Source organism: Falco biarmicus, chromosome 6 (assembly GCF_023638135.1).
Source record: "Falco biarmicus isolate bFalBia1 chromosome 6, bFalBia1.pri, whole genome shotgun sequence".
NCBI classification, from domain to species: Eukaryota; Metazoa; Chordata; class Aves; order Falconiformes; family Falconidae; genus Falco; species Falco biarmicus.
The window spans coordinates 71,841,981-71,866,684 of NC_079293.1; the positions used below are offsets into that span (position 1 = coordinate 71,841,981).

Consider the following 24,704-nt stretch of genomic DNA (forward strand, 5'->3'; position numbering starts at 1 on the left):
CTGGTTCATCGAAGAACTACAGTAAAAGAGAATTTCCAAAGTTCTTGTCAAGCTCCCTTTTCAGTGCATATATGTTACATTATTTGATAGTACTTAATTATTGAATGTGATTAAAACACATTCTGGAAAAATGTTGGTGAACCATCTTGAAGTAGATGGCTGGCCCAGCTGTTATTAAATCTCCAATATGTTATGGTTAAATTATCAGGGTTAGGTGGCTGTACATCTTTGCAGAAAGCATCAGATTTGTTTTGTTGCGTCTTGTAAGCCGGGTCTTACGGCTAAGTAGATTTCAGTGCTTTTGAGCATCGTTTCCACGGGAGCAGTACTTAACCTTTTTCTAAGTTTATAACTGCAGTTGAAGTTCATCGTGACCAAGCAGCTCTCTGAGTGGGCATGTTAACAATCTCTGATTCTGCGTGAGTAAACAGAAGATGGGAGTTCTTATCACTCATTCTGAAAAGACTTCTTTTTTTTTTTTTAGCAGCTTTTTATTTCAATCATATGTACCTGCTTAGGCTGGCATCAACCTTAAAATAAGCGAGCATATACAAAAGTTTTATCTTAAGAAAATGGTTTTTCCTAGTGCTGTTTTTATTTATAGTCAGTGGTTGCCTCAGTTTCAAAAATGCAGAAACATTCCAGTCAAGGTGGTGGCAGCTAACAAAATTGCCGTCTTTGACCTTCTGATGCAAGTTTAGTAACTAATCTGGAGAATAATGAACCGCAATTAATGAAATCTGCTCTCGTATTCAAGTGTGTTTCTCAGACAGCACATAAAATAATTGAAAGAACTTCCTGCTCTCTAATTAGTTAGATTGAATTAATTTGGCATAATAGGATTCTTTATGTAACTAGCAAAACGGCTTCCGATGAAGCTGTTTATGTACCTAAAAGATTGGTTTCTGATGAAGCTGTTTATATACTTTTAAGTTAGAAAATGCCTACTTTCTCCATTATCAGATGCCTTTAAATTAATTGCCAGTAGTCTGTAAATAAAAAAAGCCAACCATTAAAACCTTTTTGGATTGCTGGAATTGCTCCTTATTTTCCTAGTCTATTCTTTAAAAAGCTTATTACTGCAGCATGCAAGGTTTAAAGCCTTGCCGACCCTTATTGCTGGTGGGGGAAAGTTTAAAATATTTGTGTAAAATATGCACGTGGATGGAGGATCAGTGTTACATCTATTTGTGCTTAATTACATTATGTACATGCTCTTGAAGCTTGTCTTTTTTATTAACATGCTAAGGCTTTCATAGTGTGCACCAAGCAGGATTATGGTTCTTTACCTTCTAACCCTGCTGATCTCTAGGAACTCTGCGTAATTACATTTTAGGACATCACTGGGTGCTAACATTAAAAATGTACATATTTAAACTTCAGTTTTGGGGTTTTGACATTGCTGTGGCAGAAGCAAATTCCTCTGACCAATTTGGTAAGTGGATTTTGGTCACATTCACGCTCAAGAACCTTGTTGGATGCTCAAATGTCTTTTTGTTAGCACATGGCTTAAATGAGAGATCTTGAGTCACAGCTATCCTAAAAAAAACCAACCAAAAACCCCACAAAACTCCTTGAATTTCCATGTGCTAATGTAATTCATTTTTGCTTTGTGCTATAGAAATGCAGACATGAACACATGGAGAGGGCAGCTGTCAATTTTTCCTCTTTCACCTTCTGATGCAGGCGTAGTAATTAATCTTAAAAAAATAATGAAATGCAGTTAATTAAAAGCTATCTAAATAGACAAAAGCCTTTTTTCTGGCAGTGCATTAAAAAATAACAATTTCATGGATGTGCATGGTGCATAGTATAATTGCTAGAACTGACATTCCTTAATCAAATGTAAATAATGTGGCCTCAGAGAACCTTCTTTAAAATCTGGGAGGCTTTTTTCAGACTTTCAAATAAAGAATCATTTGGATGCTATAATCAGCATAGCTCAACAGATCCTCTGTGGCTGGCTGAGCTCATACGTGTCTAGTTCTTGTGACTGAGTTGTTAGTGTTTTGATTTCTTTCTGAGTGTGGGTTTTGCTATCATCCTCATACAAATAGATTTTAATCAGAATGAGTACGGAAAACTGGCTTTTAAAGTTCTTAGAGCAAACCACTGAAACTTCTTTATGAATAACTTGAAAATGCTTATGAATTACCCTTTTAATCTGCCTGGACCTAGGAATGAAGTAATTTAGCTATGCAGAAAATGGTATGGTTAATTTTGCATAAAGTATATTAGAAACCTAGAACTCAAAAGTACTGTTACAGGCTGAAATGTTCCACACATGGAAGGTGGAATAAGAAGAGTTTGTTCGGTTTAATATTTAAATGCACAGTGTCTTTACAGAAGAAAACAAAAAAAAACAGCAAAAAAACCCAAACAAACTTGTACTGGGTTTCACATCTCCTTTTGGAATGCAGGAGACTTTATATTTGAATGATTAACAACTTCAAAATTATTTTGAAATTGAGGGCAGAGGGGAATGTTTTGGGGGGGACCTTTCTAAAATGGGAGACCTCTTTGAAATGGATTCAGTTTTTTTGACTGTGTACTAGGGGATTCAGAACTCTTATTGCATTGCTGTGTACGTCTCGCAAAAATATTTTATCCCAAGTGCTCAAAACTGATTTGAAACTACATTTGATGAAGCAACTGCTATGCCCTGCTGCAGAAGTTTCCAATAGCTGCTTTTAATTGGTGATGTGAACGTAATACTGTCGGTGCGACAGTCCTTGAGCTCAGTCATTCCTATCTGCGGATGGTAAAGCACAGACGAGAGCAGTAGAAGTTTTCTGATAATGCCCTTTTAGGACTGCTTCAGCTATAACCTTGGCTAAGCCATTTCTGGAGCTTGGAGGATAATTCTTGTGCCTGCTGGCCCAGTCTGTTCTGTTAACTGCCACTGAACTTTCTGCATATTGGTTGTTAACGCTGAAGGATTTTATTCCAGCCACATGAAGTCAAAAGGCTTTGTAGTGAAGTCATCAGTCACCATTGTCAGAGGCATTTTACAGAATGTTTAATGATATAGAAATACCAAATGTGTTCTTCTGAGCTCACTGAAGAAGATACCATTATATATATGTAGTACACGGTATGAGGAGGAGTTAATTTAGGATTCATTGTGGTGCCTCTGTAAGGGGAATGAGATACACGTTGCTTTTCCCGTTCAAGCTCACCAACATACTGGGTTGGTCTCCAGATTTCGCTAATCACTAGTGACAACAACATGGCTTGGTGTTACTCAAAGTATGTGCCAACTGACCTTTCATCTGACCAGAAAATACGTGCTCTTAGAAATCCTTGTAAACTCACTGCACAGAGTAGCAACTCTTAGGAAAAAGACGATTTTTGTTCTACTAAGATTCAAAGATGCTTTAAAGTGAATTGCTTTCATGTTCTCTCTTACTCCATATTTTGTCAGCTTGGTTGAAGAAATTTTGCCAGAAATTATCACTGTAAAAGTGATAAAAATGTTTTGCCATTGGGTAAATATATATGTCTAGTTTAGCGGTCGCTATCTACAAATGTTTAATGACAGAATTTGGCTCTTGATTCAGAAATATTTTTCATCCAGTAAATGTCTTCACAGATAGTCAAACACATTGTTTTCAGTATCCCCCCCTAAGTAACTTGACTATGTTTCATAACAAAGATTTGTTTTACTACCCCTGCCACGCCAGTGAGGGTGTTTCTGCCCATCTGTTTCTTGTCAGCACCAAAGTTGGGCAAGTGCCACTTCTCGTAATTGCTTTTTTCTCCGTGTTTTTCTAAACATTACTTGGCCAAGTTTTTGTAGTTTTGAGATTTGTCATCCTTTCGGGGGAGAACTTGATGAGGAATGATTGAAGTGTAATGATTTTCTTTCTTCTGCTGTTTGATATCAACTGGGTTTTTTAGATTTCATGGATTTACAGGCTGTAAGACTGAAGGTTCTTGAGAGATAAAAAACCCCAACACACACTTTCCACTGTTTATTTGTTTTAAAGGGAGAAAAGGAAATCAAAGGAACTGAGAAATATCTTTAAATACTTTTCCTTATTGCAATTCTGAGTGCTTATCTCTGTAGTAACGCTCAACCTCAGAGCGCTTCCCAGAGATTGCACAAATACTGGGAGAAAATGGGGCAAAAAGATGTGTTACGGTGCCAGTGTGACAGCCCGGAGCTGTCTTTAGCTCCTGATACAAGGTCTGCTGAAAAAAAGGCTGTTTCCCCTGCTGTATCAGATCACAAACAGTAGCGCGGAAGCAACAAGAACAGTGTTTTTCCTTCGCACAACCTTTCTGAGATGCCAAAATGCTGTGCTTTTAGCACTGGACCATGGCGATATTTGACTAGGATAATCTGAATTCAAGAGTCTTGGCTTTTCACCGAGGTTCATCTGCACCTCTGCAAAAGGCTTAAAGTGCTGTGCAAGTGGCTGCCTAGAGATTAGCCCTAATGCCTTGTGACTACAGATAATTTTTTTTTTTCTCATTAAAAGGTGATACTTAATAGCTTGGCTTTGCACTCGGAGATGGACCAACACATGGTTCAAAGATGGTTGTAAAAGAGAGAATAAGTGTTCTGCCAAGTACTCTTCTCCCTTTAACACCATGATAAGCTTCTATTAAACCTAAAATTTGCAGGGTTTTCTCCTAAGAAAGTTAATCCCTCTCCTCTCTAGTATTTGTTAAAGTGTAACACTTGGCTGTTGTGACAGCCAGGTTACTCTTGCATGTCTGAGTTAATACTTGGGACGACTCAGAGTACTCACGCACCTTGTAGCTCTAAGCTATCTCTGCGCTCGGTCACATCAGTACTACAGTTGTTTTCAGGTTAATACTTTTCTCCTAGAGGATTTCCACTTTACTCCAAGGGAAGCTGAAGTTCTGGAATACTAAGTGTCTGAAAACCACTGGATCACAAGTCCTAAAGCTGTGTTTAAGCTTCGTTGATTCATTCTGATTCCGGGTCACCACCTGCTTCCTGGAACTCCAGTGCATGTCCTAGTAAAGATCTCCGAATGTTTGAAATAAAGCCAGTTTGCACTGAACCCCACTCCAGTGTTGTAATTACAATTAGCAGGTTTAATGACAAGCAATCCCCTCTTCTCCTGCTTTCTTTTATTGAACTGAAGCTTTAATGTCTTTAAAATTTTTGTTTGATCCACTGTGAACCTGTTGGGGTTTTTGTCCATCTTTCGTCTTTTTAGTTTTTACCTTGAATAACCATGTTTGCATTTACTGCCTGGCAATCTCCATATAAATGATAGCCATTTATTTATTTTGGGGACAGGATTAGTCGGATTCCTGCTTCACTGTACATAGCAGGGATGTAAGAGAAGAGTACCTTATCCTTCAGCTGGAAAGTTTCAGTTGTCAAACAGGTTGTCAAATACTAGAAATAGCTGTCTCAAAGACGAGCACTGCTTTTGTATTTCTACAGGAGGAGTTCTCAAGTCCCTTGGAGAAAAAAGAAACAAAGCAGACTGCTCCCAAATCGTGTAATATGTCACCCTTAAAGAGCTCTTTCCCTGGAAGTATGAACCTGCACTGGCAGGACAATGTTCCACAGTGCTAAAGAGAGGTGTTTCTGCCTTTTTTTCCTGTCTCCTTTTCTTCAAGCTTCCGTTTCCCAAGGTTCTCCATTGAACTGTTGCCTTTCCCTCCTGTGTCAGCAGTGCCATTGACAGCCCAGATGGGCAGCTTAGCCTAAGATTTATAGTCAGGTGTCACGATTTGCTGTTACATCTTAGGAGAGTGGCTATTTTGAATCTTTAACATAAAAACCTGAATATGGAGCAGGTGAGGGACATTTATTGTCAATGCCTTCATATCAGGCCCCATGCTATCATAGAGAAGATACTCTTGAAACACAGAGAAGTGTTTTTTCTGGCACAGGAGCAGTATATCGTGATTGGCAAATGGCATGTGGAGTCTTCACTTTGGCAGGCAGTGGCGATGCCCTCTTTGGAAAGAGGATGCACAGATCTTTGTTCTGGCTTCCTTTTTGAGTTAAAGTGAACAGTTCTAAAATGTAAACAAATTAAGATTCTGGAGATGGAGAAAGAGTTTTGGATGTGGACCAAAGCTGAGGATTTCACTAGCCAGACCAGCGCAACCTCAGATCTCTTTGCTGTCTCGTTGCTCGGCGGTCTGTCTTTGACCGACTGCATAAAAAACCACTTTGTACTCTATGTGTTTGTACTTGTACTTATGTGTTAAAATTCAGGGGTGCCTTGGTTAAGGTTTTTACCCCTTCAGAGTATGTCATCAGAATGCAATAAAGTAGCAATGCTCCATCCTTTCATGATGGAAGGTTTGTTTATGATTCCAAAATTTCAAATACAAGTTTTAAAGTTTGCCAGTTGGACAATATTTAATCCTTTAAGTGAACAATGCTCTGTTTTTCATTCCTGCAGACTGTCCCACGAATTATGGTTCAGTCTGCCAGTATTGATGCCAGTGCTGCAAAGATAAAACAGGTAAGCACGTACCAGGATGTGACAATACAATTTTTGTATCCACATGCCTGGAAATGAGAGGTGGCAAAAGCAACTCTTGGGTTAGCTACATAAAACCTGTTGCACTTCTACTGCTGCTTTGCTGTCAGACACTTAAATGCACTGTATGTTGCTGTGTTTTCTTAGGTCATGGTAAAATCTCCCTATATCGCTGGTTACACTTTTATATTTGAAAGCCTGGTTAATCATATGATTGCATTAGCAGTTAACTGCCTACAATTCAGCTGTTTTGCTGCTTTAAAAGGCAAATTGCTAGGCTCTGACACTTTCTATATACAGAACGTGCCTGTTACTCTGAGTGTTGAGCTTAATTCTCAATTTTATATTTCAAGCCAATTCATGATATTGGTGTGAGAAAAAGGCTCTTGCTAAGCTGGAGAGAAAATAGGCCCTATGATCTCCCACAGTTCAGTAGAACTTCAGTCTTACAAATAGCAAATCAGCTTTCTCCTACTGTGCTTTTATTGTCTTAGCAAAATGTACGTTATCTGAACGCTTAAAGGGAAAACCCAAAGAGCAAGCAGAGCTCCAGAGTCCACATGTACACCATCTTCTCCATAGAAAAGCTATAAAATATGTCTTTAATCCGCAGGAATATTTCAAAAAACTTTCTGTATTACATTTCACTTAGCGATAACAAGCTAGCCTTTGGTTCTGAAATTCCTGTAATTCAATCAAATTGCTCTTTCTTCAAATGCTGCTTACGTTTCCAGTGGAAAAGGCACTTCAGAATAAGGTGAAAATCCTGTAGTTTGGAACACTTAACCACTAGATGCAATAAACTACAAAATTTTGAACGGTAAACAAAGATGTACACCTGAGAGTTAAAGCAGGAAATGTACAAATCTGCCAGCCTCCAACCGCTTTTCCCCCCATCCCCTTCATATTAGCAGCCTCCTTCCTCCCTCCCTCCCTCCCAAAGAGATTTAGAGACATCCTAATCTTTTAGAGTACATGTGCTGGCTAAAGATATTGATCTATCAGATTTAGTAAACTTTACAGCCAAGAAATACATCACTAAAATGGGCTGTTAATCTCATGAGGTGCAGTTAATTTCATACTCTGGAAGTGTGTGGTGCTGGCGGCATTGAGGTGGGAATGGCATTTGGAAACGGGGACATAAATGACAGTTTAGTTGGAGAGGCATGATTTATCAATCCTGAGAGTTAAGCCAAATAACTGTGAGAGACTTATAGATCATGGCTGTTTCACATTTCATATAAATCCTGCTATTCAAACAGCAAATGACCATTCCTGTAATATAAATAATTTTTCAGTAAATATTGGGGAACGTATTTCTTTTAGTTGACACTTTTCTTATTAATGGAAGAAATGAGCTGACAATCCTACCAGGTTTGCAAAGCTGACTTCGGATCAGCTTGCATCTTTTGGAGATTGCAGCTACACAAGGATTTAGATAAGCTGAGGGCCTTAGTACTTCCCAGAGGCCTTGTAGCTATCCTTTAAGCCCAGATATTTTGGATAACATTGCCCCACGGTCCCTATCCTCTTCTGTTTCAGATTAACCAAGAGGAAGTTGGGAAACAGCCATTTGAAACTGCAGTGCAGACATCTGAGGCGGACAGGAATCCGGAAAAGACACCGAAAGTGCCTTCGCAGCAGCCCACGGGAGACACCCAGGCACAGGACTCCCAGGAAGGGCCTCCGAGTCCTCTGAGTGAAGCCTCCAGTGGGTACTTTTCTCATAGTGTCTCGACAGCCACCCTCTCTGAGGCCCTTGCCACGGGAAGTGAGTCTGTGGCTCAGCCGGGAAGTCAGATGCCTGCAGTGAGTGACTTCCCAGCTCCCCCTCTGGCTCAGATCTCTTCTGCTGACGTGCCAGGGCACTGGGACACTTCTTCAGAAAGCTGTCTCAGTACTAAGAGAGAGAGCCTACCTGCCTTCAGCCTTCAAAGTGCTCATGCAAGACCTAAAGACAGCACTGAAGTGAATGGAAATGATGCTTTGAAATCAAAATCTTGCACATCTCCTGTGACTCAAAGTGAGCAGGCAAATTATACCAGTGGAGCCACTGATGCAAAAACCTTTCTTTCTACCTCCACTCCAAAAAAGGAGTTGTTATCCAAACAATCAACGGAGTCAGCAGGACAAGCTAGGAAAAAAGAAATGGTTTCTGGGGTCTCAGAACTAGGGTTTCCCAAACCACAGATTCATCCTGATCAGTTGTCCCAGCCTGGTGTTGCAGCCTCCCCCTTCAAGATCCAAAAAGTGAAGACTTCAGAGCTGAAGTCCTTTACAAGCATGCTGGGGACAGATCCTGTATGTTCACTAGGCATAGAAGAGCAGCAAGAAGGAGAAAAGAGCACAGCCACTGCCCGTGGACTGAACCATAACGGATCAGAGACAGCAGAAGAAAAACTGGAGGTGATTTCTGACTCCGAAGACGCCAATGAAATTCCCGAGTGGCTGAAAGAGGGAGAATATGTCACAGTTGGCACAAATAAGACGGGCACCGTTAGATATATTGGGCCCACAGACTTCCAAGAGGGGACATGGGTTGGTGTCGAACTGGATTTACCTTCAGGTAAAATAGGATCTGGACTGGGTGTAACGCAGACAGCATGTCAGAGTTTGCAGTGTTTATTTTAATGCCGCTTTTTGATGAGGGGAGTTTCATTACCCATTAGTGGGTGTATTTTGAGAAGGGAAACATAAAAGATCTTTTCCTGCTGTAATCTTTTTCCAGTCTGCCTTTGAAACCTAGTCTCACTGACCTCTGGCTGAATTGTGTCTCCTTTCAGTTATTTCCTTGGCTTCTTACAGTGGAGGTAGGAATCAGGATTGCTTTTATAGTGCAGCTTGGGAAGTATATAGTTGCAGGAGACAAGCCTTGGGTCAAAAGAGTTCACTTGTGGGCTTCTGCTCTGTCCAAAGTGCAACAGAGGTGGTGAGATTCAAATGAGCAAAGGAATGTTTAGGCTAAATAAGTTGCAGTCTCTTAACAGATAACCTAGTCCCTCACAAGCTATTTTAAAATAAGCTGTAAAATTGCAAAAGTCTATTTGTGTGTATGTATGTATATCACAGAATCAGAGAATGGTTTGGGTGGGAAGGGACCTTAAAGACCACCCAGTCCCACCCCCCCGCCATGGGCAGGGACCCCTGCCCCCAGCCCAGGCTGCCCCCAGCCCCGTCCAGCCTGGCCTTGAGCACTGCCAGGGATGGGGCACCCACAGCTGCTCTGGGCAGCCTGGGCCAGCGCCTCGCCGCCCTCACAGGGAAGAATTTCTGCCTCATCTCTCATCTCCATCTCCCCTCTCTCATGTAAAGCCATTCCCCCGTGTGCCATCGCCACCTGCCCTTGCCCAAAGCCCCTCCCCAGCTTTCTTGCCGGCCCCTTTAGGCGCCAGCAGGTGCTCTAAGGTCTCCCCGCAGCCTTCTCCTCCCCAGGCTGAGCCACCCCAGCTCTCCCAGCCTGTCCCCACAGCAGAGCTGCTCCAGCCCCTGAGCATCTCCCTGGCCTCCTCTGGCCCCGCTCCAGCAGCTCCGTGTCTCTCCTGTGCTGGGGACCCCAGAGCCGGACGCAGCGCTGCAGGGGGGTCTCACCAGAGCGGAGCAGGGGGGGAGAATCACCTCCTTTGACCTGCTGTCTGTGTATATATCTATATATGTGAAAAGCAGTAGGAAATAACCGTATGTTGACTACCAGGACATACAGGTGATACAAGGTTTCTTTCAGCTTCTCATTTGTCATTCCTGTTTTACAGCTGTAGACTTCCCAGAATTTAGGCTCTAATATATACTTTTTGGAAACTAGGGTGCTGTTCTGGGGAGGCTCTGATCACGTGTGCTGTTGTAGCATGATGCAGAAAAATGGTGACTTTAGCACAATGTGAAAGAAAGATGATGGCTGGCATTTGTTCTGTGCTGGAGCCCCAGGCTTCATAATTCCTCTCCTCTGCAGGTTCATGTCCGCTTTCATGGGGCTCATTTTCTCCAAGAGTATGCAGGACTGGGGGAAGGTAGGGTGTGGTAGTTGAAAATTCCGTAGTCGGGCAGTGGGTGCTGCTGCCTTTGATAGTAAGAGGGCTCGGTTTACCAAGGGCACATAAAGCCCCTTATTTAAATCCCTGCAACCAAGCTGTAGCATTCCGAGTTTGCAGTGAATCAGCACGTCCCAGGGAGTTGCCCACATTTGTCTCTGCTTCATGCTTCCCTGGAATCGGAACTGTTCACCAAGATAAAATGCTGTGTCAAGGATCCAGAACTCTCACTAAATGAGCAGTTATCTTCCCTGCACATGGTGTGCTTATAAACGCTAAACTGGACAGTGTGTTTTCATCTGGTTTCAGAAAACCCTCTGGAGTTTGCCATCCTGGAAAGCAAACTGACCCGTTTGTTAGTAGCTGTAACCCGTTTGACAGTTGTAGACCCGATTCTCAGTCCTGAATTCATGACTTATTTAAAAATTAAAATAAAAACAGGTATTTACAGATTCATTTCAATTTTGGAAAGTCAGCTTCCTTCCCTGTCTGGCTGCTCTGGTCCACAGTGCTAAGTCCATTATGCTGTTTGCACATACCCGGTAAGCATCAGCTTCTCTGTCTGTGGAAGGGTTGAACAGCTATGAGATTTTTGGTCTGTTGAGGGCTCAACTGCTGATGTTACTGGGTATTTTTTTTCCCCTTCTGTTTCCACAAGGATTAAGTCCTTGATTTGTTGGAGTGTAACTGGCTTCTAGCACATCTGGAGCTTCACTTGGGAAATATGGTCACAAACTTGTATCTTTGTCACACTACAAACAGGTAGAAGTCCAAGTGCTTGGCCACGTGAGGGTATATTGCACCCAACACGGTAATAGTGGTAGAGAGAAGGAAACACCTGTAAAACAAGAGAGGTGACCTTCTGTCATTTAAAAAGAGCTGTTGTATCTTTTTGGAGTCCCTTTACAGGTGGGAGCAGTCTCTGTCCTGGAACCCAGCACAGTGATTGTGAAAATTTTGAATGATCTAAAGGGACAAATAGAAAGATCTCAACAGCATCAGCGTGAAGAAATTATTCTTTCTGTTATGTGGAGGTTTTATGACATGGAAACAGTAACTCTTGTCAACTTCAGGCTCTCACCAACTTAGAAAAGCAAAAGCTCTTTTAAAAGAAGTCTCTTCTCCTTTCTTCCTGCTGGTGTGCTGATGCATCTGTGGCTGAACTGATTATTTAACGCTTTTGGTGAGATTAAAGAATTCCCCTGAATAGCAAGCAGGGAGGAAGAATAAGGTGGACTGTCCCACTCATAGTAACTGTCTCCATGCAGTGGCTTTGCTGGTGTTCAGCAGTGGAGTATACTGGTGTCACTGGAATGCAAGCCTGCAGCTAGGAACCACCCGAATGGAGTCCAGCCTTCCGCTGTCGCAGGCAGCTGCTTCCTCTAATCTTACCATTTTCTCAAGTTCAGATGTAAAGCCAGCTGGTGGGGGTTTCTATCTTCGCTCCTGTGGGAATGCTACTCCCACTTCTCCTCTGGTAGCTGGAAGACTTGTCTTGGTATCAGGAAGTGTATCAATCTTCAGATTTCTTTGCTTTTGTACCAACTTCGTCCTCTAGTGCCGGCAGCGTGCTCTCCTCCTGGGTGTTTACCTTCACAGGGTATTGACAGGGAACAGCCTTTTTCCCTCTCAGCATTTTCTTCTTGCTTTCTTCTCTGGTGTGCTCCTGGTCACACACCGTAGGCACAGAATAAAAGCCGTTTTGTCTATCATCTTTCTTTCTTTTCTTGTCAAAGGTAAGAATGACGGCTCGATCGGAGGGAAGCAGTACTTCAGATGCAACCCAGGCTACGGACTACTGGTGAAACCAGGCAGAGTGAAAAAGGCCACGGGACCATCAAGACGGCGGAGCGCTGGGTTGAGGTTGCAAGGAGGAGCCGCTGCTGAGAACAGGAAGAGTGGCAGCTTCTCTGGTTCAGCCTCCAACCTGGCTTCGCTCACAGCCCTGGCAAAATCAGAAGGAGGAACCACCCTGCGGCTGGAGAAGAGCCAGAAAAATGCAGAGAACAGGAAATCCTGGGCAAACTGAGACAGCCCTACCCACCGCAGCGAACACCGCAAGGCGGACAGCGGAGCAGGTCTTTTGGCTTCGGGAAGCTAAACCAACCGCGTGAACTTCTAGTTTGTGGCAAACACTAATGAAGGGGTTTTTTCTCTGCTTTGGGTGATTGACATGTTAACTCTTTGCCTTGTCATGGTGCTGGATCTGCATCCTTCGTTTCCTGTTAAAAATTGTGACGCTTCAGGGTATGACTGATGGCAGCCGGTGAAAGCTCGTGGCGGTGGGTGGGTGTAAGCTTTGCTCTCTTCCACCTTTCAGAGAAGGAAGAGACATGTAAATTGTTCAAATTATGGCACGGTTTTCTAAGAGCTACAGAATGCTGCCCGCACACTGGTGTTTCTCTTGGTGTGAACGGCAATTCTAAAATGAAACCCAAACCCTCCCCAAAATAACAATTCTTTTCTAACTTCTTAAGAGCTGTGTCCATATTGCATAATCCATGGTGAAAGGGCAAGGTTATAATGATTCCAGACAGGCAGAGAAGCACACGGAAACCTTTACTTGGAAGTAAAGAACTCCAGCCCCCCCTTTATTTAAAAAAGCAGCAGCTTTCTGTTGATGTGACCTGAGCCTAGTGCCTGTTCTGATGACTCTCCTGTTGTCCCTCTCTCCTTCTGTGGAGATCAGCACAGTATTTCTGGCTGGTTTGTTGGGGAGGGGAGAAGGCCAGTGACCTGCTCTGTATTACTTTTGATCCCTCCTTTTTAGGAGGGAGGGGAGTGGAGTGAATTTGCTGTCTAATCTATTTAACGTGCGCTCTCACCGTGACAGGATCCCCTGTCTCACTTGCCCCAGGGAGGCAGGACCTTTTCCTCATCGGTTCTACCCTGTGGGCGAAGAGGATTTTTGCAGAGATACCAGCACTCACGTGCTTTGATTTCCCCCCCCAGCCTTTGGAGACACTTGGATTTTTTACCAGTTATGCAAAGCAGAGGGTCACTGTCCTTGTAACGGGATCAATCCAGTCTATTTATTTTTATTTATTATTTTAAAATATGAAATGTTTGCGCTTTACAATCATCCACCGCCTGACATTGCACAGAGGAGCTCTACTAGCACCGTACTGAGTGTCGATCCAAAGAGGAGGTGCCTCCGTCGCCAGCTAAACCGTCCCAGCGGCACGCGGAAGCAAACCCAGCCGAACCGCTGCAGAGTTGTCCCCTAATCCCCCCCAAAAATATCTCTCTTGAAAACGGGAGGTTTGGGCTGGCTTTTATAAAACTTGATTTTATTTTTGGTAACCCTTGCTAGTTTTTAACTGCCTGTGGCACAAATTATGTATCACTGAGTGCGTGTGTATATATACCTGTGCACATATGGATGTACACACGCTCGTTTTCTAACAAATCAAGAAAGGCCACAGACTTTTATATTCTGAGCTGTTTATGTCTTGTTTAGTCATCACGGGGGGATTGGACAGCTTGAGCAATAGATGTTTTATGTACGTGGGGAATATTTAGGGTGCTAAATTAATGATTAAACTTTAACATGTATCTAGATGCTGCCTGTGCTGCACGTTGGTATCTAAGTGCCTTAGCCATCTGGTTCAGAGGTCCAAGGGAAAGATACATTGTCATCAAAGGAGATAGGGATGCTTAGCGAAGGAGATAATTATGCTGATTTACTGTAATTAGTATCATTTATGCAGAAGGAATAAAATTAAAATAGAAACTAATCTGTAGCAGAAATAAGTGGGATGGGTTACAATGCAGCATGCATAGTACTGCCAGGGATTCATATATCCTTTCAGCTTTGTGTAACTAGTTTCAGTGTTTCCTAAATTTCCGTAAAGAAATCTTAATATAAAATGTACAGACCAGCTTTTAAGGATATTTTTAGTGTACAGTTTTTCCTCTTTTTTCCTTTGCACGATGCTCCTGTCCATTCGAACCAAAACGATTGGAGAAATTTAGTAGTAAAGAATACAGATGCCAAAATCCTGGTTTTTTAAATGGTAACTGTTTTTAGAGACAAGAGTCATGCAACAAAACAGTGTTTCGTTTTGGGGTATGACAAGTCTTGCTGATGAAAGACCACCCACTAATTAATGTCATGCCTCTTGTACTGCCTTGTAAGGTTTCTAAAATCCACCTTTACCGTTTTTCTAATTGCACTTTGTTCTGATGTGCTGCAGAAAGCTAGCTAATGTGAAACAGCCCCCGAACCGATAGTTGTGGGTTTTAGTCTCAGCATTTCATTTACTGGATTTAGGGATATCTTTAAAACTTCTTGATGTTTGCTAGGTGCCCCTTTGGGGGAGATATGAAGGGAAGAACGTGTCCAAGTCCTTTTGAAGCCTCTTTTCTTGCACCGCTGTTTCTGAAGACTGGAGTTCTTCTGCAGGACCGGTGCAAAGGTATCAAGGTCGCAGGAGTGGGTGGGTCAAGCGGAAGGCAGTTCCTTTAATAGTTCACTGTTTACGCCATCCACTATAAATTCCTCTGGCTGTATTTGTACTACAGCTCTGACCACGCAAGGACCTGTTTCAGTGTTTGCACATCTGGGGCACGTGGTCAGAGGCTGCAGCCGACTGATACGGGGTGGGTTTCCTCTTCCACACGCTCTTAGTTGTGTTGCAAAACTGTGCTGTATGTATTTAGGGGGTATGAAGCGCAGTTTGAACAGAACATACTTGCTGCCTCCTCCACCTTGTCCTGGAAGCAAACATCTTAAATATGGCTGGTATGTTTTCAAACGTCAGTGGATGAGTAGTGTGACTGAAGTGGCTCTGTTAACAGAGCACCTCGTTGACTTTGGTAGAGGGAGGATTTTACTCATAGCTCTCTTGGGTTTTACCATCTTGTTTGACTTCCGAAATGAAATGGCTCCTCGAATTCCACCTTGACACCTGCCCCAAAAACAAATATCTGAATCACCCCAATGTGGCACAAGCTCCAGAAAGCCAAACAAATCCAATTTGACTGTGAGGATGTTCTTAGAGGACTTCTCTGACTCCCTCTGCTTGCCCCAGCTTTCCTGGGCATGTGAGGCTTCTTGTAAAGATATTTTCCAGGTTTTTGGCGCGGTGAGTGCACGTCCCTCTGCTCAAAGCCATCTGTTACTTTGCACCAGCTAAGCCAACTAACCAGAAAACACTTTAAAACCATAATGCAAGTAATATAGTTGGGTTTTGTTGGGTTTGGTGCTTTTTTTTTAATCGATAACATTGTAAAAATATGCTCAGCATAAAGGAGGAGGTGCTTTTAACTGGAACTGCTCAACAACTGAGGCTGGCGTGTTTAAAAACTATGCATATTTTCCAAGATTTTCATGCACTTTATACAGGGAAGAGGAATAGTTAATGCAGGAACTGTAATTTGCAACAGTGTCACATCTCCTGTGTCTGCTCGGTGGTGCAGGCTTGCTTTCTGTATCCCGGAGCTGTGGATGGGTGTCGGATTCTGAGCATAGGAAATCATGTTGGTGGGTAGGAGAGGTAACGGCCGGACCCCCATCCACAGCTCTGCGGGTCCCTTCCTCCGCACGGGGCGCGGGGCTCTGCAGCTGGGTGTCACGTGCTCCGAGGCAGCCAAGAAGATGCTTTTCGGAGGGACTTTATGGGCTTTTCTCAAACCAGGCCAAGGTTTTTCTTGGTTCATGTTCATGGTGTTTTGATCTCTGTGTCCAAAATAATACCTTTTCAGTTTGAGGGCCTGGGCTCTTTGCTATTTAATGATGTAGTTTAGTTGAGGAAAACTAATAGAAACGAGTTCTGTGTGGTAATACTGCCCGAGTCCTGAGCAAGATGGTTTTGTCAGTGGTTGGGATGGAAGCTCCCTGCTGTTGCCTGCCGGGTGGGACGTTCAACATCTCTTTGCTCTCCTGCAAGCCAGGGACCCCTCCTCGTTCCTACCGATCAGTCATGAAAACCTGTACGAAATGAGCTTGGGTGCTGCACAGGCCTGTTTGTACAGTAATGGAGCTGTTGAAGAGTCTTTTCTGCGGTGATGCTTGTGTTGTCCTTGCGCTGGTACTGCCAGATCTTTGCACAAGAATTCCTGTTTTCGCAGTGCCTTACCCCCGGGTCAGCAGGTGGATTTCAGCCCAGCCCCGAGGCTGCCTGGCTTTTAGGAAAGGAAGATCGTGATAAGTAAAGGTACAGACTGGTCACACTACGAAACGCTTTTGAGCTGGGGTCACAAACAAGTGTCTTGTTCCTACATCTCCTTTATCCATCTTTGCTTTGGTTTCTGTGCTCTCCACCCTCCTCGTAAACCACCAACGTATTTTTCACCCCCAAGAACGGCTCGGCTGCTCTGCCTGCCCGCAAGCCTCCGGCCAGGCTGGTTTGGCCAGCGGCAGAGCCTCCCACCACCGCCTGGCTCAGCCTTTGCCGGGCTCCAGCATCCAAATGCCGCCGTGGAGAGAGCAGGGACGTGGGTCGGGGCTCCTGGGACCCGGCGAGAGCCGGGGAGTGCCTGGCGCAGGGCGGTGGGGATGCGTCACGAGCCTTTCCCCTTCCCCAGCCTTAGAGCAGTGCTTGTGCTGGGTAGGAGAAGGCAGCTGCTCTCCCCCTCCCTTCCCCCTGCAAACGGCTTCTGAAGCTGGTACGGGAGCCGTGCTCCAAGCCATAACGGGCAGGGTCTGCATCGGCACGTTCCCACCTCGCTTCGGACATTCCCCAGGCGTGCCCGAGCGTGCGCTCCTTGCAGCCACCCCGTGCTTTGCTTTTCCACCTCCGCTAACGTCTGCTGTGACTTGGGAAAACCTTTCCAGCTCGTCCTTCTGTTGATTTCTGTAAATGTAGTGGGTCTGTGTATATAAAGAGTGGCTATTTACGCTGTGGTATTACATGTTGATCGGTGTACTTTAAATGAGCTAAAATCCAAAGATACTTTGTAATGAGCTGTAAAGTTTTTAATTATTTCTGTACAATACTAAATTACTGTAATATTGTATTATACATGTAATGCAGCCTGCAGTACCTAAATAAACGTCATCTTTAGAGCCGGTAAGTCAGCGCCTTGTTAATCCAGTTCGTATCACCAAAATGTTTAGACACGTTCGCAGCCCTGTGATGGAGTAGGGTCACTTGAGGGTGCTGAGATCTGTTTCAAATGAGACTTTTGCCCTTTTGCCTGCAGTTTTGGGACCTTCCCATCGATGCGCAGACACCCGCACTTTACGTTCCCTCCATCCTCCCTCCTCTTTGATGCCTGGGGAAATAGCGCTTTGCCTACAGCCGCTGAGATGCAGGAATCCTTGTCACAGACCACGGGTCCATGAAGCTGCACGGAGCCAGGGCAAGGCTTTACTTAATACTAATTTTTCCTATCGTTGCACTAAATAAAAGCAGATGGAGGTCTGGTCGTGCTCCCCCCATGGTCTCCAGCTGGTGGACTGCTACCGGCTCTGCCCTTCCTGGCTGCAGAGGTTTTTCTTTGCTCCTTCTTTGGCTGTAAAATCCAACTGCTTGCAGCCCCCCAAACCCAGGCCAATGGCCCCAGTGCTCTGGGGACAGGGAAGGTGGATGCCGGCTGAGGTGGAACAAGTTTTGCAGGAAAACCGCTTAAAAATCCATGACCTGACTAGTGGGGAGGGAGCCGGAGTGGGGAAAGATCCTTCTGGAAAAACAGATCAGCCTGAACTTGGTGCTGAACACTGTGACGCGATTACAGCCTGGCGTCACCGGATTTCCCCAGGTCTGCACAGATGCAGCAAGCGATGGGTGAGAAGAGGGGCTCCTCCCAGCTCGGTGGGGGTTTGCCCAGCCGCGAGGGGAAAGGGATGGTGGCTGCTGCCAGAGCTGGTCTGTCCTGGCTGGGGATTTGCAAAGAGAACTGCAGGCGTAGGGCTGAAAAAATGATTTATTTTATGGTCAGGTGTCCAGACTAAGAACTGTGAGATGGTCTTGGGGGTTGTTCATCTGCTGTGTGAAAAATAAGACGTGTCCTCCGAGCAGCCACATGCTGTCCCTCATTGCTGTCCATGGCGGCAGCGAGGCCGGGCAGCAGGAGGTCTCCCCATCTGGTCTGTCTGCCCTGGGGGTCCCGTCGCAACCCCGGGGACGCTGCCGTGGACACTGGGGTGCCGGTGAGTTTTGCCGGCACTTCATGGAGCCTCTTGGTGTGCACAAGCCTTGCTCGCAGGCACAAGTGCTGCCAACCACCCACCTGCGTTTGGCCCCCCCAGAACTGAGCCGGTGCGTGGGGGCAGGCGCGTCCCCTCGTGTCCCTGCTGCCGCCCAGCCAGTCGATGAGCCCTGGGCACTGGGGACACTGTGGGGCAGGGTGGGAGGGCTCCTGGGGACTCTTCAACCTGGCTGGGGGGTTGGGGGTTTGTGAATGTTCACCTCACATTCTGTGGGTGCCGAGTCATAGAATGGTTTAGGGTGGAAAGACCTTTAAGATCATCGAGTCCAACCGTTAACCCAGCACTGCCAAGCCCACCACTAACCCATGGCCCCGAGCGCCACATCTACACGTCTTTTACATCCCTCCCGGGACAGTGCCTCCCCCCCCCCTCCCTGGGCAGCCTGTGTCAGTGCTGGGCACCCTTTCGGTGAAGAAATTTTTCATAATATCTAAGCTACACCCCCCACACACCCCCACACCCCCCCCAGCTGGTGCAACTTGAGGCTGTTTCCTCTTGTCCTGTCACTTGTTACACAGGGCTGCGGGCAGGAGGCTGGTGCTGTGCAGGCTGCAGAGACCCCCAGCTACACCCAACTGGCCTCTGGGCAGTGAGAGCCCCTACGCACCCCACCAAGGCTTCAGGGCAGCAACGTGTCCTTCAAACTCCCTCCCTGGGTCACGTCATTTTCTTTTGCTTTGCCAACATTTTTCTCCAAAATGTGGCTTCATGTTGGAAACAACTGGCAGGGTTTGACTTGGGTTTTTTTTGGGGTGGGGGTGGTTTATTTTGTTTTGGTGTGGTGGTGGGGTTTTTTGATTGTGGTTTGCTTTTTTTAAGCAACAAAGTCTGTGTTGATTCCACAGTTCCTGCTGAAAGTCATTTAGCAAAGGATATTTTTATCAGTGTTGTTTTGCAATCGGTGCAGAAAAATACAGCTGCCTTTTTTTTTTTTTTAAGCCACTTCCCTTTAATGTTTTACCTTCTGAAAAAAAAAAAAATCATCTTTGGCTGAAACACAGGAGCCTTTTGAAGTGCTGTTACTTTGTTCAAACCTTGCTCTTCCCGGAAGGCAGTTGTAACACCTTCCCCGCACCGCAGCCGCACTCCGGTTTCTGTTCTCCAGCCAAAGCTGGTTCTAAAAGGCACCGATCAAAACAGCAGGAAAATAATAAATAATAACAATAATAAACCCACAAAACCCCACCTTTTCTCCTTGCTTCCTTCAAATTCATACCGCTTTCATTGCCCTCACCCTTTGCTGCACCAGGCGAGCGGGGGTCATCAGAGCTGCTGGGTTGCAGCCAAGGTGGCGCGTGGGCAGCACCGGGGGCTCGTGCCATGGGCATCTGGCTGCACCGGGCCATGCCAGGAGATGCTGTGCCACCAGCTGGGTGGATTCCTAAGTGGGATTTTGCTCACCTTTGGCCACCCACCTGCGATGAAGTTTTTTTCCCCAACTATGTGCCTTGATTCCCCAAGGAAAAAAAATCCAAAACGCAAAATGGGCTGGAAGCGGTGCTTTCTGCAAAGCGCAGGCCTTTGCTGTCTGTTTCTCTTTTTTTAGAAGATGTCCAAACTGAGCTTTTTGGCACTCCTTGTTTTCATCTGTGAAGCATCAGCCTTCACCCATTGCCCAGGGCAGTGCCAGGGAGTGCTGTCCTCAGGAAAGGGCTCTGTGCGTCCCCGGTCATGCTGGGAGAAGCCCTGTTACCACCACTCCTGCTCTCCGCGCATCTCCTTCTCATTCCCCCACTGCCCTCCGCGCGGGTGGGCTGGGACCAGGGCCCTGACGGGTGAAGCAGCCAAGTCAGTTGTTCCAACGGGTCACCACTTACGGGGAAATTAGCAAGAAAGAGCACGTGTTGGGCCATTAACTTGAAAAGAAACAAAACCCAGTGAGAAAAATGGCTCAAAAGCCAACAGTCCTAGGGGTTCAGCCTTCCATTCCAGGTACGGCGCTAACCCAGACGTACAGCAAGGCCCTTTTTTTTTGTTATTTTTACTGTTTCCTTTGGAAAGCTGGGAGGCAGGAGGTGGCAGCGGGGCTGGGCGGGTGTGACAGCCACACACTCCCTGGAGGTTTAGTCTCCCATCACCAGCCTGCTCCCTCCAGGAGAAAAACACCCTCAGTGAACAGAGCCCATCTAGCAGCTGATGACATGGGGGCAGAGATTCCCCACCCCCCACCCCCCATGACCTCTGAGAGGCACAAGGACCAGTTTGGAAGGTGCTTCCAGCCCTACGGTGTATTATTCACCACCTGCAGCTCCAGCAAAATCGGAGCTGCCCTGACCCTTCTCCTGGGGGTGTCCATCCAGGGCAACCCCCCAAAATCCCTCTCAAAGCACTGTTGCACGTACTGATTTTAACCAGTATTGCAGAATCCAGGCACCGTTCAATAAATAAATCAACTTCTGTGACTTTCAGAGTCTTTTCTGCCACCTGGCTAATTCACAGACACCAGCTCTGCGAACTCCTTCCTGTTTTTATGAAGATCTTCCCTCCCCCTCCCCGCGGGCCCTGGTTCAAGACCCTGGGATGCTGAGCACCACAACTAGGCCAGGACAAAAGGGCAGCCAAAGCATCCTCGTGCCTTTGGCTTCTCAGAATCATACCTGTGCTCCTTACTTCGATGTCTTTAATATTTTATTACCAAGTGGCCCCGAAGTCTGCTCCCTGCAGACCTTCAACAAACAGCTCCTCGACCACGAGACCAGCTATGTTGGGGTGGGACCCCAAGAGCCCTCCGAGGCTCCCAGAGCCTGGCCGGGGAGGTTTCCAAAGAGAAGTGCCCCTTTCTGCCTCGCCTGCACCATCTCCTTGGCCACTACCTTAACATATGACCAGCACATTTACTTGTGACAAACACAACCGCACTCAAAGGAGCTAAAACTCTACTCTGAAGATCTCTTGCTGGTGGAAAGAGCCCCCAAAGGCCCTGGGGACCAGCCCATGGCTCAAATGCCAAGGGATGCCACCGCTTCAACTGTACCACCGCAGGGTCCGCCACGTTCATCCCTCCCCGAGTCCATCCCCACAAAAAAGGGAAGGCACAAAGACCAAAGTCTTTCTCAAACGAGTCTGTAATTGTAGAGAATATTCCGTTCTCCAGACACATCTGAGCTCTTACTCGCGTCCAAGGCCTCTCTCAGGCTTTCACACCCAGACAGCTTTGCACAAAAAGAACTATAGAAGAAATGCAGCATCGTTGAGTTATACATTTTTATTTTCTAATAGGTACAATACTAAAATAAACACAAATTAAAAAAAAGTTTTATTAAAACAAAACTGTACAAAAAAGCAGTTATACTACATTTTAATTACAGAACAGTCTACTGTCCAAAAGGCACTAATCCAGAATAGGAGATACAATGATACAGGACTCATTTTAACTATTTTAATCAATACAATAGAGCACTTGTTTCTCTGTCCATTCACATACAGAAACAAGGACTTTTGCTACAGTCATTACACATTGTTATAAATATGAGCCCTACAAGTAAAGATGCAGTATCGCTCTCCCTGGGCCAAAATTCAGTTCAAACAATGTTAGAAATTAAGTTTAAAAGAAGAAAAAAAGCAAAAAAAAAAAAAAAAAAAAAAGGGAGCGAGCCGAGGACACAAGGGAAGAAGCTGATGGTTCATACTTCCGCAGCATCTGCTGCCTGAGGAAGATGCGACGGATATTAACTCTCCCCTGCATGTCGGAGATGGGAACACTGATGCAGGCAGAAAGGACCGGGCTGCCTCAAGGGTCTGCAGCAAACCTGTGGTGGAACTGGAAGGTGAACTTCCACCACCTCGTGCCCAAAGCTTTGCTTTAATTTTTTCCACTACATCCCGTTTTATGTGGTTCTCCTTTGCCCCCAGCCTCTGTGGTGGGTCAGTAACGATTCTGCAGCGCACTAAGGGAGAAAACCTCTTACTTTTCTCCTTGCAACAGAGTAGACCCACTGGCATCTTGCAGATAAACACAGTGATTTGAAGAAGATTTTACAATATTCTTCTGAAAAATCAGTATCTTTACTGCAAGAACACCAAGCCATGAGGAGACGGACCTCAGCTACCCAGTACTGCTACAACCGTCCTACAGCAACGGACCAAACTGCCACAAAGCCACCAGAGACGCACATGGCTCACATGCAACTCCTGGGGTGGAAGGATGTGTCTGAAGTGGCACGGGAAAGTTACAACCTATTACCTCGCCAGCTTGCCTTCCTGAAGGCAAAAATACACTTTAGCAGCGTTCAGACTGTGGGGAACACGAGCGCCGCGGCACCTTCCTCCCATCCTCCTCCGTGGTGGTGGTACCTGAGATTCACTCCCCTGTGAGATGCAGCACCGCCTCCCCGGCGTCTTTTTTGCCATAAGCAACTTCCTAACACAAGGATCTATTCATCCTCCCTCCCAAACTACGCGATTTCATTTCTCAACCCCCTGAACTTTCAGTCTGAGGACCAGCAGCAAAGACATCGCACGCAGACAGCGTGCTCGGAGAACGCCTGTGTGAAAAGCCAGCGGGCAGCGCACGAGTATTTGACATTACTATCAGGAGCAACGACACAACGCACCCATGCAGTACCAGTGCGAAACTTATCGTCTTCCAGCTGAATGAGCAGCCCTTGTTAAGCTCAAGACCTAGGCGTATCGTGGGGTTCGATGATGATGTGTAGCACTACCCGGCTCCGCCATGGTGGAGGAGGTTTCATACGCGGGCGGGAGAGAGATACTGCACCTTTCGAACAGTGTCATACACATAAGACAAAGACAGGCATCTGGATGTTAACAAAAATAAGTAACAAAGAAATATGATTAAACAAAATCTCTTCTCACATCATCCTATACTACATCCTCCTTCTGCTTAGCAGAAAATTGTACGTACACAAAAATACAAATACACAATTTTGTAGAACAGTCTGATTTTAATATATTTATATATATTTATATTTATATGAGTGGCAGGTTAGTCATTATATAGAGCTTTTTGCACTTTTGGCTCATATGCAACAAGGCTTTATAAATTCAGCTTTAGCTTTCATTCAGGTTTTATAGCTTCTTGAACATTTGTTTTCACATTTAAAGCAGCATCCAATTTGCAAGAGGAGTTGGTGGTGGCTACAGCAAGGATCAGGTCAAGAGGTTATTTGGGGGCGGGGGGAGGAGAATATACATTCCAGTGTGTGTGTGTGTGTGTGCGCGCGCACTAGTGCTTATGTAAAAAAGAACAAGACTGTGACCATACGACTCTAGGATACCATGTTTACCTCTTGAGGTAGGCGGAACACCTACAGCAGATGAGACACAGGTGCCGTTTTCGTCGGGGCACATGGCGGGAGAAACAAATACGCAAGTGGAAGATGCTGACAGAGGAACGCACAGACATGTAAGAACCCGCCGGCGAGTCTGGTGACCAGCAGGGACAGGACACAGCTCATCTTGTTTTAGTGATGCATTTGGTAGACACGCGAAGTAACTGTAGGCAACTGCCAGCCACCCAGCACACACAACTACCACGACAGCCACGCTCACTCGCCCTTACCGGAGATGCAAGGTTGATTCCATGCTCCCCGCCCCCAAGCCAACGTGACAGCGGAACAAAATTAAGACGCACAAAATTTGGAAATGAAAGACGCAACTCCCCGGCGCTCAGCTAGGGTTTTTGTTTGGGGGAGGGTTCCTTCTTTTTTTGTTTGGGGGGGTCCTTCGTTTTTTGTGTGCCTCCGATACTGTTCCATTGTCTTCTCACGTTTAGGTTCGCAACACTCACTACTACGTTAATCTTTTTTCAATTACAACCACTGTTATTGACAATCACTTGGTTAAGGAAAAAAATAAAAATAAATCACTGTTAAAAAAGGCATCTCTAGAGCAGGGTGACAGTGCAACGCCGAACCGTCTGTGTCTATTATAGGCTCCACAAATATTTATTTTCATTAGTACCCCAGCAATAGGTTCCCATCTGATCATTGCTTGTATCAACACCCATCAACTTCCTACAAGCTAATTTTCTGTTTTCTGCAAAAGAGATGTCCTTATAGCTTTTCTCGCCAATAGTAA

The 24,704-nt window shown here is 45.5% G+C and overlaps 1 protein-coding gene across 5 annotated transcripts in view; it reads left to right on the top strand.

The window, feature by feature from the left end:
* The window catches only part of KIF13B (kinesin family member 13B), a 133,139-nt gene extending 115,612 nt beyond the window's left edge, over window positions 1-17,527 (top strand). For 4 of the 5 annotated variants that reach the window (XM_056343117.1, XM_056343119.1, XM_056343118.1 and 1 more), the window contains 3 exons: window positions 6,405-6,467; window positions 8,028-9,051; window positions 12,247-17,527. In XM_056343117.1, coding sequence (XP_056199092.1) covers window positions 6,405-6,467; window positions 8,028-9,051; window positions 12,247-12,539 — 1,380 coding nt within the window. In that variant the 3' untranslated portion in view covers window positions 12,540-17,527. The remainder of the gene's footprint in view (window positions 1-6,404; window positions 6,468-8,027; window positions 9,052-12,246) is intronic. The other variant, XM_056343121.1, reaches the window with a different exon arrangement.
* The last annotated feature ends 7,177 nt before the right edge of the window (window positions 17,528-24,704 follow it).